This window comes from Pelophylax lessonae (assembly GCF_965119305.1).
Source record: "Pelophylax lessonae genome assembly, chromosome: 11".
In the NCBI taxonomy this organism is placed as follows: Eukaryota; Metazoa; Chordata; class Amphibia; order Anura; family Ranidae; genus Pelophylax; species Pelophylax lessonae.
In genome coordinates this window covers 151350515-151363057 of record NC_138778.1, presented here as the reverse complement: position 1 = coordinate 151363057, position 12543 = coordinate 151350515, and the positions used below count along the sequence as shown (strand labels likewise).

Here is a 12543-nt window from a genome sequence, read left to right as displayed (position 1 = left end):
ACACAATGATAATAATAAACAGTCCATAAAAAATACAAAAATTGATACAAAAAAAAACACCAAACAGTGTCATTTAAGCACGATTAGTCCTAGTGCCATAAGGCATATAGGACCCACGCCTTCTGGTGAGTGTGAAATGTATCTATTTTCCACGGTGAAGGGACACCAGGGCAAGAAAGAAGCACCTGCACTTTAATATATTTATTATTTTCTCTGACATTTTTCACCAGAAGACACTGTTTGGTGTTTTTTTGTTTTTACATCAATTTTTGTATTTTTTATGGACTGTTTATTTATTATCATTGTGTGTGCACAACTTTAAGATACACATATATTCATTTATTTACCTCTTGAAAGTGATAATATATGGTTTTAGAAAGTGAATATTTATATAATTCTTAATTATTTCAATATTTAATAAGCACTTTTAGTAAGTTAATTATATTGTCATAATATATATTTTACAGACTGGTTCACCAACTTGTAGCAAGCGCTGTAGGTAATCACTTACACATTGATTACTTTATTCACCATTAGCACTAGCACTTTACTATAGCTGCCGCTACTCACTTTCGTATACATCACTATTTATTTAAGTCACTTTATAACTTATATATTTTTAGGCCCTTGAATACCTCATAGGTTCCCTCGCTTGGCGCGTGTAATATACCCAGTATATTTCTACCTACTTATCTGATTTGAATGCTGGATAGTATTGATGACTAGAAGCTGGAATAAAAAGAGTTAACTTTTTAAACTTAATTTGTGTTTAACCTTGGCAAAAGTGATGCCCTGAATGTCCCTGGAAGGTGCAGTCATTGCAAAAGATTTGATAACCTTGGTATGCAGTCTTTCCATTGTGGTAAATTTAAAAAAACAAATCAAAAAGATGCATTTTGGAATTATTGGAAATATCTGGAAAATTCTGATGCAAATAGAAACTAACTACAGTGTCTTCATTCATTTAGTAACCTGCCCTTGAAAACAGCAGGCATCTGATTGGTTCATGGCTGCTCTCGATGATCTCTATTCATTCTCAGCAGGAGGGGGAGAGGACCAGAATTGAAATTCAGACTTGAAAATTGAGATGTCCTTTATTGTGTGCGTCTGATTTCTGTGCTCCTGTGGCACTCCGGAACCTGTGCGCCTGCTGTAACATCAGGTTTACTTTAACAGACTGGGAGAAGACATCCCATGAGATTCAAGAAAAGAGCCAGCCAGATGTCCAAATGTAGTTCTCATGTAAATGTACATATAACCATGCTGTATTTCCACTGAGGGCACACTGAATGCCCAATCAACTTGTTCTTACCTTACCTAGAAGCCTGAATCTGACTGTTGAGAAATAACTGCAGTCCGTAGGAAGATTACACTGGGAAATCAGGCCTGAATTACATTCAATTGTAAAGGACTGGTGGCACTATGAGAGTAAAAGTTAAAGATAGCACATTTATTAGGTAAGGGCGGACATTTAAGGGTCACCTTCTGAAGGTAAAGAAATTGTATCTTTACCTTAACATATACACACTGATTTCCTACATATAGTGTCAATATAATTCTGTTTCTAAAGCTAGGTGGATATGAAAGGGGGGGGGGGGGGTAGTACAGTTATATACAGAAAAAACTCTCTCTGCAAATATTTTGAAACTCACCTAGTCACAATCAATGTTTCTTTTCTATCTAAGCCAGGAAATAATGTCTGCCTTAACCCATTATCAGCGGTAGTGCAAAGTGTCACAATAGCCAGAAGTGTTCAGTCACAGACCCACAAGGTGATGTTCCCTTATCAACTTTTCAGGCAAAACCTGCAGTGTTGTTCTTTTATTCCAGCCACTCGGAACCTGACAAACCATGGCATCCTGCCTCCTGGCAGAGTTGCACGCTCTGTAGCAAGCTGTGGTTACAGGTATTGCTCTGTGAGCCTGCTGATTAATAGATGCCATCACTCAATGTCCAGCTGGAGGGTGCTGCTCCCCCCTAAGCACTGAGATAACGAGCAGCCAGAATAATGAGCAGTGACAGGTCACTCGTCATTCTGATGGGATGTAATTAGAAAGCCAAGAAGAGGGGAAAGGTGCACATCTCGCACTGCGGTAATATGAAGAAGTGGGGATGGAGATGGAACGTGTCATCCTCGGGATGGAGAGATAAAGGGGGTGCATTGTGGATTTTGAGGGACGGCACTTTAAAGACAGGAGATTCAGCATAAGAGACTCATAAAAACAAGATGTTTAATGTATGAACCAATCATGAAGTCGCAAGAAAAAGGTCAAAGTCCAGTGCCAATTAGTTTCACAGGTCGGTTGTTATACTTCCGCGAAATTTCTGCTTCAATCTGCAACAAAATGGAGGCACATTACAGCAAACATTTCTATCAGAATCTTTATTGCCAAGCATTGTAAACTTCTGGTTACCCCTTCACACTATGATAATCTGTCCCTGATCTTACCTGCTTCTGGAGTTCACGGCTTCTCTCCTGAAGGACTTGTAGCTTAGGCTCCAGGCTTTCACTCTCCTCCTGGGCAGACTTTCCTCTCTCCAGCCATGCTTCCCGTTTCCTCTCCAAGAGTTCCGCTTGATTAAGCCGCTGCCGTAGTAGATCAATAACTCTATCTACATACCTAGGATAGACATAACAAGAGCACAAGTCATGCTTAATCCTACTACAATGATGCTGATCTACTAAATTCTACCCAAAAGGAAATAAGACAGAAATTAATTTAAAAAAAATTCTAGACATGTCTGTTAAATTGAACATCTGTATGGAAAGAAGCACAGAACAGGGTGCTGGAGTTAGTAGAATCAAACACCATTTTATTAAACATAGCACACCTACAGATTAAAGTCTGTGAATCTAGACTGGTATGGTAACCATGAATGGAACAGGAGACAATCAAAGTGTCAGCGGGCGATCATACAGCAGCAGCGTGTATTAAAGCAGTAGTAAACTCTGCTTGTTTATTTATACCTACAGGTACAGTGGATAAAAAAGTCTACACACCCCTAAATGTCAGGTTTCTGTGATGTAGAAAAATGACACAAAGAAATCATTTCAAAACTTTTTCCACCTTTAATGTGAGCCATAAACTGTTCAACTCAATTGTAATACAAACTGAAATCTTTTAGGGGGGGGGGGTTTAAAAATAAACTAAAATATTCTGCCTTTTTTGTGCTTACTACACTGCCGCTGCTGTATGACCAACCTGCTGACACTTTGTGTGCACAAAGGTATGCACACCTAGTGTACCATGCCAGCCACCCTGCATTCTCCTGTACCATGCCAGCCACCCTGCATTCTCCTGTACCATGCCAGCCACCCTGCAATCTCCTGTACCATGCCAGCCACCCTGCATTCTCCTGTACCATGCCCGCCACCCTGCATTCTCCTGTACCATGCCAGCCACCCTGCATTCTCCTGTACCATGCCAGCCACCCTGCATTCTCCTGTACCATGCCAGCCACCCTGCATTCTCCTGTACCATGCCAGCCACCCTGCAATCTCCTGTACCATGCCAGCCACCCTGCATTCTCCTGTACCATGCCCGCCACCCTGCATTCTCCTGTACCATGCCAGCCACCCTGCAATCTCCTGTACCATGCCCGCCACCCTGCATTCTCCTGTACCATGCCCGCCACCCTGCATTCTCCTGTACCATGCCCGCCACCCTGCATTCTCCTGTACCATGCCCGCCACCCTGCATTCTCCTGTACCATGCCCGCCACCCTGCATTCTCACCCTAGGCTTATACTCGAGTCAATCATTTTTCCCATCTTTATGTGGTAAAAATAGGGGCCTCGACTTATACTCGGGTCAGCTTATACTCGAGTATATACGGTAATAGCAATTATACAAAAAAATGTCAGCCAAGTTTGTGTGTTGCGTAAACCAAAATAAAAAGTGTGCTGCCCCTTTAAATAGAAAACAATAAATTTGCCAAATAGTGAAAACGTGAGAAAAAGATAAGAAAATGTATCATATCACATAAATGTATAGTGATAACAGTGAAATAAACCATCAACAGTGAAACTGAAAAAGTCTCAATTTTAAAGTCTGCATAGACTAAAAACAAAAATATCTTCAGTGCCATAAACATCAGCCAGGTGCAGATGGAAGAAATAGTGCCAAAAAGCCACTCCACCAAGAGTTAACCAAAACTCCCTACCCTACGGGATGATTTGATGAATGAATGAATGCACTCAACAGAAGAAATAACGGGACTCTTATAGTGTAGTAGATGCTATGTATTTAAGAAATTACACTTACAGTGCCACATAAAATGATTGCATCTCTGTATCAGTAAGCCCTGCCAGATCTCCCACTAGTGTGCGCAATGACGTCACATGTCTGGCCCCGCCCTGGATTACTATACATTTATGTGATATTATACATTTGCTTATCTTTAGCTCATATTTATTGTTTTTTATCAAAAGCGGCAGCGCACTTTATTTTGGTTTATGCATTAGGATTAACGTCTGGTATCTAGACTGTGAAGATGCTGCAGTCCAATAATATTTCATATTTTTTTGCACTAAGTGCAGGTTATCTTTTGTTTTTTGTTTTTTTAAGTTTGTGTGTTGCCCATAAGAACACACCCTAACCAAATACCATCTACTACTTTTTCTAATAAAGGCCACAAGATTAATGATAGAGACTGGTTGCTCTGGGTTACTTTCTTTTCAGACAGTCAGCATGCATTTATATGCAGTTTTTAGATGACAAGAAATAATTTTTAAGCATAACAATTATTTTTTTACACTTTGTTTTCACAAAACTATTTTTTTTATCACTTTTGGGACCAAAGGTCCTCTATGTGGTTATTTTGTTATGACAGGTTCTCATTAACAAGACATCACAGGTAATGTCTCTTCTCCCTTAGCCCTGAAGCTAAGGGAGTGCAGATTGCTGGTCTCTGTATCCGTTAGCACCTTCCATTCTGGTCTCAGGTCTATAGGTGGGAGTGCGGAGCCCAGGAAACACGGCAGGGGCAAATGTTTCAGGAATGTGTAGATGCACTTTCATCTGACAGCTGGCTTCTGAGATTTACGCACATTTCTGTCTGCTGCAGCAGTGTGTGTAACCCCAGCTGCTGCCGCCACATGGCAGTGGCAGAGAAAGGGTTAATAGAAAACAATTTTTGTAATTACCTTAAAAAGATTTTCTTCAAATCTATTGAGGGATGTGTAGAAATGGGACACTGGCAGACAAAAAAACATAACACCACCTCCAACCAAAATGCCTCAGTTTAGCGAGCAATCAGGACCAATAAAACAATAATAACCTCAATGGACAGCAAGAAAAAGATTTTAAAGCAAGTACAAATAAACTAGTAAAGTACAAAAAAAAAGAAAAATGTTTTCTTTATTGTCAATTGAAGTGCACAGAAACTGTAGAAATTCTTAAGCAGTTGGGATGTGTAAAAGCAGTCCAATTGCGTGAGGGGTGGGCAAAAGCCACGAGATCCAACAAAAGGAAGATCATACTGCCATACCTGAACAGGAGAAAAAAAGGCTAGAACAACAACTATTGGTAAAAAAAAAATGGGATTTTTGACTTACCATAAAATCCATTTCTCTGATGTCCATTGACGGATACAGCTCCTGATCTTCATACCATTGGGTTATACTGCCTCCTACGGGAGAAGGACACTAGGCGGCAGAAAAAGAATCTTGCTACGCCTATGGGCAGTCCTAGGGGGTATACTCCCTCTCTCTGCTCTAGGTTCTCAGTTTAGTTACAAGCAGTGTCAGAAGAATTAAAACGCCACAGAGGGGTGGGTGCTGTGTCCGTCAATGAACATCACAGAAATAGATATTACGGTAAGTCAAAAATCCCATTTTCTCTTTTGTTCATTGACGGACACAGCTCCTGATCTTCATAACCATTGCACATCCCAAAGCAGTGTTAAACATAAGGGGTAGGAACAGCAAAAAAATTCCCAAGGCTAAACAGTAGCCAACCAGGTAACAGGAGCTCAACCAAAACAACTGGAGCCAACCTGAAAAAACAATACATCCTCAAAGAGGATCAGGTCCTCTCAACAGCAAAACCTTGCGGCCAAAAGAAGCATCCGCAGATGCCAACAAATACCACTTTATAAAACTTTGTGAAAGTGTGCACAGACGACTAGGTTGCCGCATTGCAAACCTGAGCCACTGACGCCTGATGACGGAAGGCCCAAGAGGCACTAAGCGCCCGAGTAGAGTGTGCATTGAAAGGGAAAGGAGGAACCTGACCCCTGATGGAATAGGCCTGAATTACCGTCTGTCTGATCCATCTGGAAATGGTTGCAGAGGAAGCGGACAACCCTTTCCGAGGCCCATCTGTGAGCACAAATAGGGAGTATTGACTTGCTAAAAGACTCCGTAGCTGTCAGGTACACCCTAATTGCCCGGACCACATCCAAGGCATGCAAGGCAATTTCCTTCGGATGTTTAGGCCTGGGACACAGGGAAGGCAACACAATTTCTTAATTCAAATGAAAATCAGAGACCACCTTTGGGAGGAACGACAGACAGGGGCGAAGAACACTCTTATCTCTGTGAATCACCAGGTAAGGTGAACGACAGGATAACGCCACCAGTTCCCACACCCTGCGCGCAGAGGTAATAGCCACCATAAAAGCCACCTTCTCAAGCAAGGTAAGCAAGGGAATCTCCCGAAGATTTTTAAAAGCTTCTGGGAGGACTAAAAGCACCAAATTGAGGCCCCCAAGGCGGCAACTGAGACCGCAATGGAGGAACCAAATGTCGGACACCATGCAGAAAGGTACACACCAGGGAGTGTGTGGCCAAGGGTCATTGGAAGAAGACTGCAAAAGCCGACACCTGGCCCTTGATGGTACTTAAGGTCAATTTCTTTTCAACCCCCCGTTGAAGGAAGATCAAGATCTGAGCAACCGAGAAGGAGCAAGGATGAACTTCAAGAGACTCACACCACACAATGTACGTCTTCCACGTACAATGGTAGATCCTCCACAGCCTCAGAGAGGGAATCAGGTGGGGAGATGTGCTCCTAAGACTCCATGAGTCACCAGGGGGACCCCACAAAAAGCGTAAAACACTGCAAAGGGACAACCCCTACCGTGACGGCAGCACCACCCGGTCGCCAGGCACAAAACACCAAGCGATCCTCAGCAGAGAGAGAGAACCCCACCAGACTCCCCACCCAGCAGAAATAGGCACCTGCAGCCACCAGGATAATCTGCACTCCACATTAGGCGATCAGGAAGTGAAAGGATCCAGAAGTCAGCACCAGGGGATGAGGGGGGGCTCCCACCACCGAAATTGCCACCCACAGGGCTCCACTGTGATGGCCGCCGCTATTTTCAATGGCAAACCACCGCAAAATGGCCGCCGGACTACACAAACATGGCCGCCATGCATAGAAACACACAGGCTACAGCAAACTGGTGGCCCCCCACAGCATCACAAGGCCTCCAGGGACCCAGGAGGGATCCCTAGGCCTCAAGGACAGGCCCAGACAGGACGGAGGGGCCTTGGCAGGGCCCCATCGCCAGCATAGCACCCTGCCTCCACCCGAGGAGGTGGACCATACCACCCACACAGCCCCAGCATATGTGGAGGGGGGGTAGGATGGGGAACAGATGAAGGGGGGTGCCTGAAGGGAAGGAGGGGAACCCGGGGGTCCAACCGTCCCAAGGAGCGACCCTTGTCCACTGTAAAATCCTCCAGTGGGAGAGGGGGGGCAGCTACTTACCATATCAGGAACCAGGTGGGCACCACTCCAGACAGAACCCCTTACCATCTAAATGGGGGGGCTGTCGGCCAGGAGGAACGCTGCGATTCGGGCCGAGACCCAGTCGCATGCGACCTCGCAAGGCGTTTAACTCCCAGGCCAGCCCCCCTGGGCTATGTCGCGGCCGACCTAGCATGGAGCTGAAATCTGCACACGCTCGCTGGCCAGACTGGAGTGACCACTGGATCTAGATTATCAAGCCCGTCGCCCAGTCCGGCAGTTGATTGTAGATCTCTATCCAAAAAGAAAAAAATTTGCCAGGACCAGAGATCCCAGCAAGGAACTAGGTCCTAACTCCTGACCAGGCAGAAAAAAAACTGAGTACCTATAGCAGAGAGAGGAAGTATACCCCTGTGATTGCCCATAGGCGTAGAGAGATTCTTTTTCTGCCTAGTGTCCTACTCCTGTAGGGGGCAGTATAACCTGATGGTTATGAAGATCAAAGTTTTTTGGCCCATGGCCAGAATAAAATCAGACATATTAAGTCCAGTAGTGAAACCCAGTAGGACAACTAATACCTACAATACCTAACCCCTGACTTCAGGGAAAGAAGGCTTGAGCATACAAAATATATCCAGGAAAACCCCCACAGGTGAAGTTAATAATTCCGGCCCCTTGACTTTAGAGAGAGGGAGGTCAAGAAAAAACAGGTTTATACCAAACAGGCAACTAATCTCTTAAGAAGGCATCTTTGGATATGAGAGCTTTCACAGAATATACAATTGAGACAGAGAAGGACAAGGACCCTTAGCTGACCAAAACTAAAGGGGGCCAATCCTGAATCCTCCTTAAAGTGGTATTAAACCCAAAAACAATTTTTTATTGTATTGCAGATTGCCAGTGCTTATTTGCGGTGGCTACATTAGCGTCAAGACATCAGGTAAAAAGGGGTAAAAGCAATCCTTCCATCCAACGCCCATGGGTTATAAAATTACCAAGTAGTAGATAGATGGTAACTTGCATCTAGACGACAGAAGATAGGATACTCCGCTTTGCACAAAACAAGTGTAAGCTGAGAATATGACGATCCAGAGAGCTGCTTTGTAGAGACTAGCTCAAACAGTGCAATTGAAGTCTTGGTTGAAGACACCTAAGAGAATATCTACAGTGTACTAATTATCTTGACTGAAGAAGAAAAATAATTTGAAAAAATATATTGGAGGAAAGAGGTCAACCCTCTAAGGACACTAGCAAAAAATGGAGGCATGATGGTTAGAGGTGGGGCTATACAGGGGATGGCTTAATGCCACGTCCCAACCTCCTGAAAGTGACAGTATAACTCAACTGTATAAGAATTTCTACAATTCTTATGTCCCCCAGTGGACTTGTGTTTTACCATCACAGCATAGGATTGTTATTGCATTACCTTACAGCACCCATCAGGGAACAACAGTCTACAGACCAACAAACAATTAAACTTCAACCAGCCTATGCTTTACTCTCATAATTTCTATAAAGATTAATAATGTCAATGTCTAGTTCAAATAAGGGCGGCACAGTGGTGTAGTGGTTAGCACCTAGCAGTAAGAGGGTCGCTGGTTCAAATCCCAACCACGGCACTACCTGCCTGGAGTTTGCATGTTCTCCCTGTGCCTGCGTGGGTTTCCTCCGGGTACTCTGGTTTCCTCCCACACTCCAAAGACATGCTGGTAGGTTAATTGGATCCTGTATAAAAATTGGCCCTACTATGTATGTATGAATGTGAGTTAGGGACCTTAGATTGTACGCTCCTTGAGGGCAGGGACTGATGTGAATGTGCAATGTATATGTAAAGCGCTGCGTAAATTGACAGCGTTATTTAAGTACCTGAAATAAATAAAAATAAATAATGGCCTATGAACTTGGTTTGTTTCCAAGATTCCACAATTTTTTTCTCTAGTAAGAACAGAGCTAAATATACATACACAGAAACCCATCCTCATACAACAGATCACACTTACCTTGGCGAGGCCAGAATGAGAAAAAGATGACGCATTCTCACATCTGTTAGCCTGCCAATTAGATCTCGAACATGTGACAACATTTTGATCACTTTCTCCCGGGTTTGCCCCTGCAGGATGACTGGAGCATTCTGGAACTGTGTGACTGTGACAATGTCAGCGTCACTATCGAGATCCTGGAGCCACTGAGACAGGAAAAGCTCAAGCTTGGATAGAGAGAAAATTTAACAGTGATGAGAATAAGGTTATTGGGAAACTAAAGGGTTAAAGAGACATGACAAAGCTAGAAAAAAATGGGAAGAACAACAGTGCAAATAAGGAAAAGTATGTAGAAAAACAGATAAATAGGACTAATGAACCAAACACAGTAGCACAATTGTATTTGGATAACTAAAGTGATATTAAAGCGGTTGTAAACCCAAAAATTGAAACAAAAAAAAAAAACCTGCAAGACAAAGGCATAATGAGCTAGTATGCATCGCATACTAGCTCATTATGTATTACTTACCTTAGAACGAAGCCCCGACGCGGACCACCGGACATCGCTGCGGGCGCTGCCATGATCCCTCGGCTCTCTTCCGGGTTCGGCGGCTCCGGCGCTGTGATTGGCCAGAGCCGCACGGGAGTGATTTTCCGGCAGGCTCCCGGCAAGGAAAACCGAAGGTCCCCCCCGGACCTTCAGAGCGCATGCGCCGCTCGCGTGAGCGGCTGCATGCACTGCAAATATCTCCTAAACCGTGCCGGTTTAGGAGATATTAATTGTACCTACAGGTAAGACTTATTATAGGCTTACCTGTAGGTAAAAGTGTCAAAAAGCGGGATACTACCGCTTTAAAGTCCTTTTTTTTTTAATAACAAACATGCTATACTTACCTGCTCTGACTTTGACAGCAGCGGGAGCCAATGGCGCCCGTGCTGTCTCAGCCAATGAGTAGGGAGAGTCCCAAATAGCCGAGGCTCTTGTGCAACAACGCTCGATCAAGATGGGGCTCAGGTAAGTGTTAGGTGTGCTGCTGCACACAGAAGGTTTTTTTTTTATCTTAATGCATTGAATGCATTAGGATATTTAGGTTTTGCTTTTACTCAATCAAACACATACTCAAATCTGCATGCACACAATTATCCTTATTTTGTGTAAATCCATAACAACAGATTATGCTTTTGTTGTGGCAATAATGCCTTACCACCCCTCCTCTCCCACCCCCAATTCACTCCCTAGAATCTCCCACTCCCACTTCACTCCCTAGAACACAGTCATAGTTTACCTGTATTACTGAATCTTCTGCAGTATAGACAGAGTAAAGCAGGCTATACATTATGCAATTTGTTTTCTTTCAACCACAGGTTAAAAAGAAAGAAAATAGCTTGGGCCCATCAACACAGTCAGTGTTGATGATGGAATCCCTTCTGCAATGCTATTGTGTTTTGACGGTAGGGAGCCTTCCCCACTGGCAGAATACAATGATCTTTGCTGGCTGGTGGCTATAGCCGTCGGCAGTGATCGATGAATCAACTTCGGTGCAACCAGTCTGCCTAAAGACAGATCGAAATTTGGTCAATTCCTGCTGAACTGACCAAATTTCGATCCGCCTATATCCGGCTTTAGCTTCCTCCTCCCACAATGCTGTGTTTAGTGGTCTATTTCAAAGCCGGAGTACAGTCATCTGAGACACGAGTCCGTAAGATGACAAAATTTGATTCTGTACCTCATAGGATCTTTTAACCTTTCCCACAATAATTTACTTTAAAAAGGAATTAAAAACATGCTCGGAAGCTTATAGCCAAGTCATGGATGCAAGTCCGTTACCCTACCATGCAGGAGTGGATACTGGAAGTAAACTCTACCCTTCCCTACAAAAAAATTATATATTGTCATAGAGGCTGTCCAGCAAAATATGACAGGGTCTGGAATAGATGGTTGGAACTTCGCTCACCTGTAATAATTGTGATCCCGTATGAGATCTTAAACATACATGTAGTATATTAGATGCTTCGTCAGGTTATGTACAACATCTATTGGTCACCGCATTTTATTGTGGTCGAATGCTTTCTGTCTATGTATAAGCTATAGATTCTGCTACGTTTCAGTCATTAATGTTGGCAACACATTGCCATGGATGTAATACAGTAAATGTTTACCTTCTATACACATTTCCTGGATCAATCGGTTTGTACCATGTTGTTATGCTTTCATTACAAATAAACTTGGTGTACAATAAAAAAAAAAAAAAAAACGGAATTAAAAATGACAGACATAAAGACCAAGAGAAAACGGGTACTCTAACAGGAAGGACAATGTTATGCAGGAAAAAGAGATTATAAGGGTTCAATTTCAACAGAAAGATGGAAAAACCACAATTTTTAAAAGGGAAAGTTTAGCTGCTTGCCTACTGTATAACTTACATATGTGGCGACAGAGCTGCCTCTGCACTGGATCACGTACCTAGTACATGATGTGTGTGCTCAGACAGGGCGGCACGCAACCACGAGCCTGGCTGTGCTGTGATTCATCACAGCACATGCCAATCACCAGGCCCCAGCCTATGATTGGCCGCTGGCACCCGGTGATCGTTTCTGGAACTTCACCAATCACAGCTCTGTAAATATAAACAACACAGAGCTGTGTTCAGTGACAGGGGATCTCATTAGTTGTTTGTTCCCTGCCAAGCAGGGAATGAAAAAAAAAAAATAGATCCCCAGTAAAAGCAGCACGCAGTACACAAAAACACTGGCTAGGCATACAATTAACCCCTTGATCGCCCCAGATGTTAACCCCTTTCTGCCCAGTGTCATTAGTATGGTGACAGTGCATATCATTAGTACTGATCACTGTACTAATGTCACTGT

General features: G+C 43.4%; 2 protein-coding genes across 2 annotated transcripts in view; one reads left to right on the top strand and one right to left on the bottom strand.

Moving 5' to 3' along the window:
- The window catches only part of LOC309566640 (uncharacterized protein), a 286877-nt gene that overhangs the window by 28725 nt on the left and 245609 nt on the right, over positions 1–12543 (top strand). The window lies entirely within an intron of this gene.
- The window catches only part of CDK5RAP3 (CDK5 regulatory subunit associated protein 3), a 37130-nt gene continuing 26178 nt past the window's right edge, over positions 1592–12543 (bottom strand). Inside the window, exons 11-13 of the mRNA XM_082271205.1 lie at positions 9697–9902; positions 2450–2621; positions 1592–2335 (exon numbers count right to left, since the gene is read on the bottom strand). Coding sequence (XP_082127331.1) covers positions 2270–2335; positions 2450–2621; positions 9697–9902 — 444 coding nt within the window. The 3' untranslated portion in view covers positions 1592–2269. The remainder of the gene's footprint in view (positions 2336–2449; positions 2622–9696; positions 9903–12543) is intronic.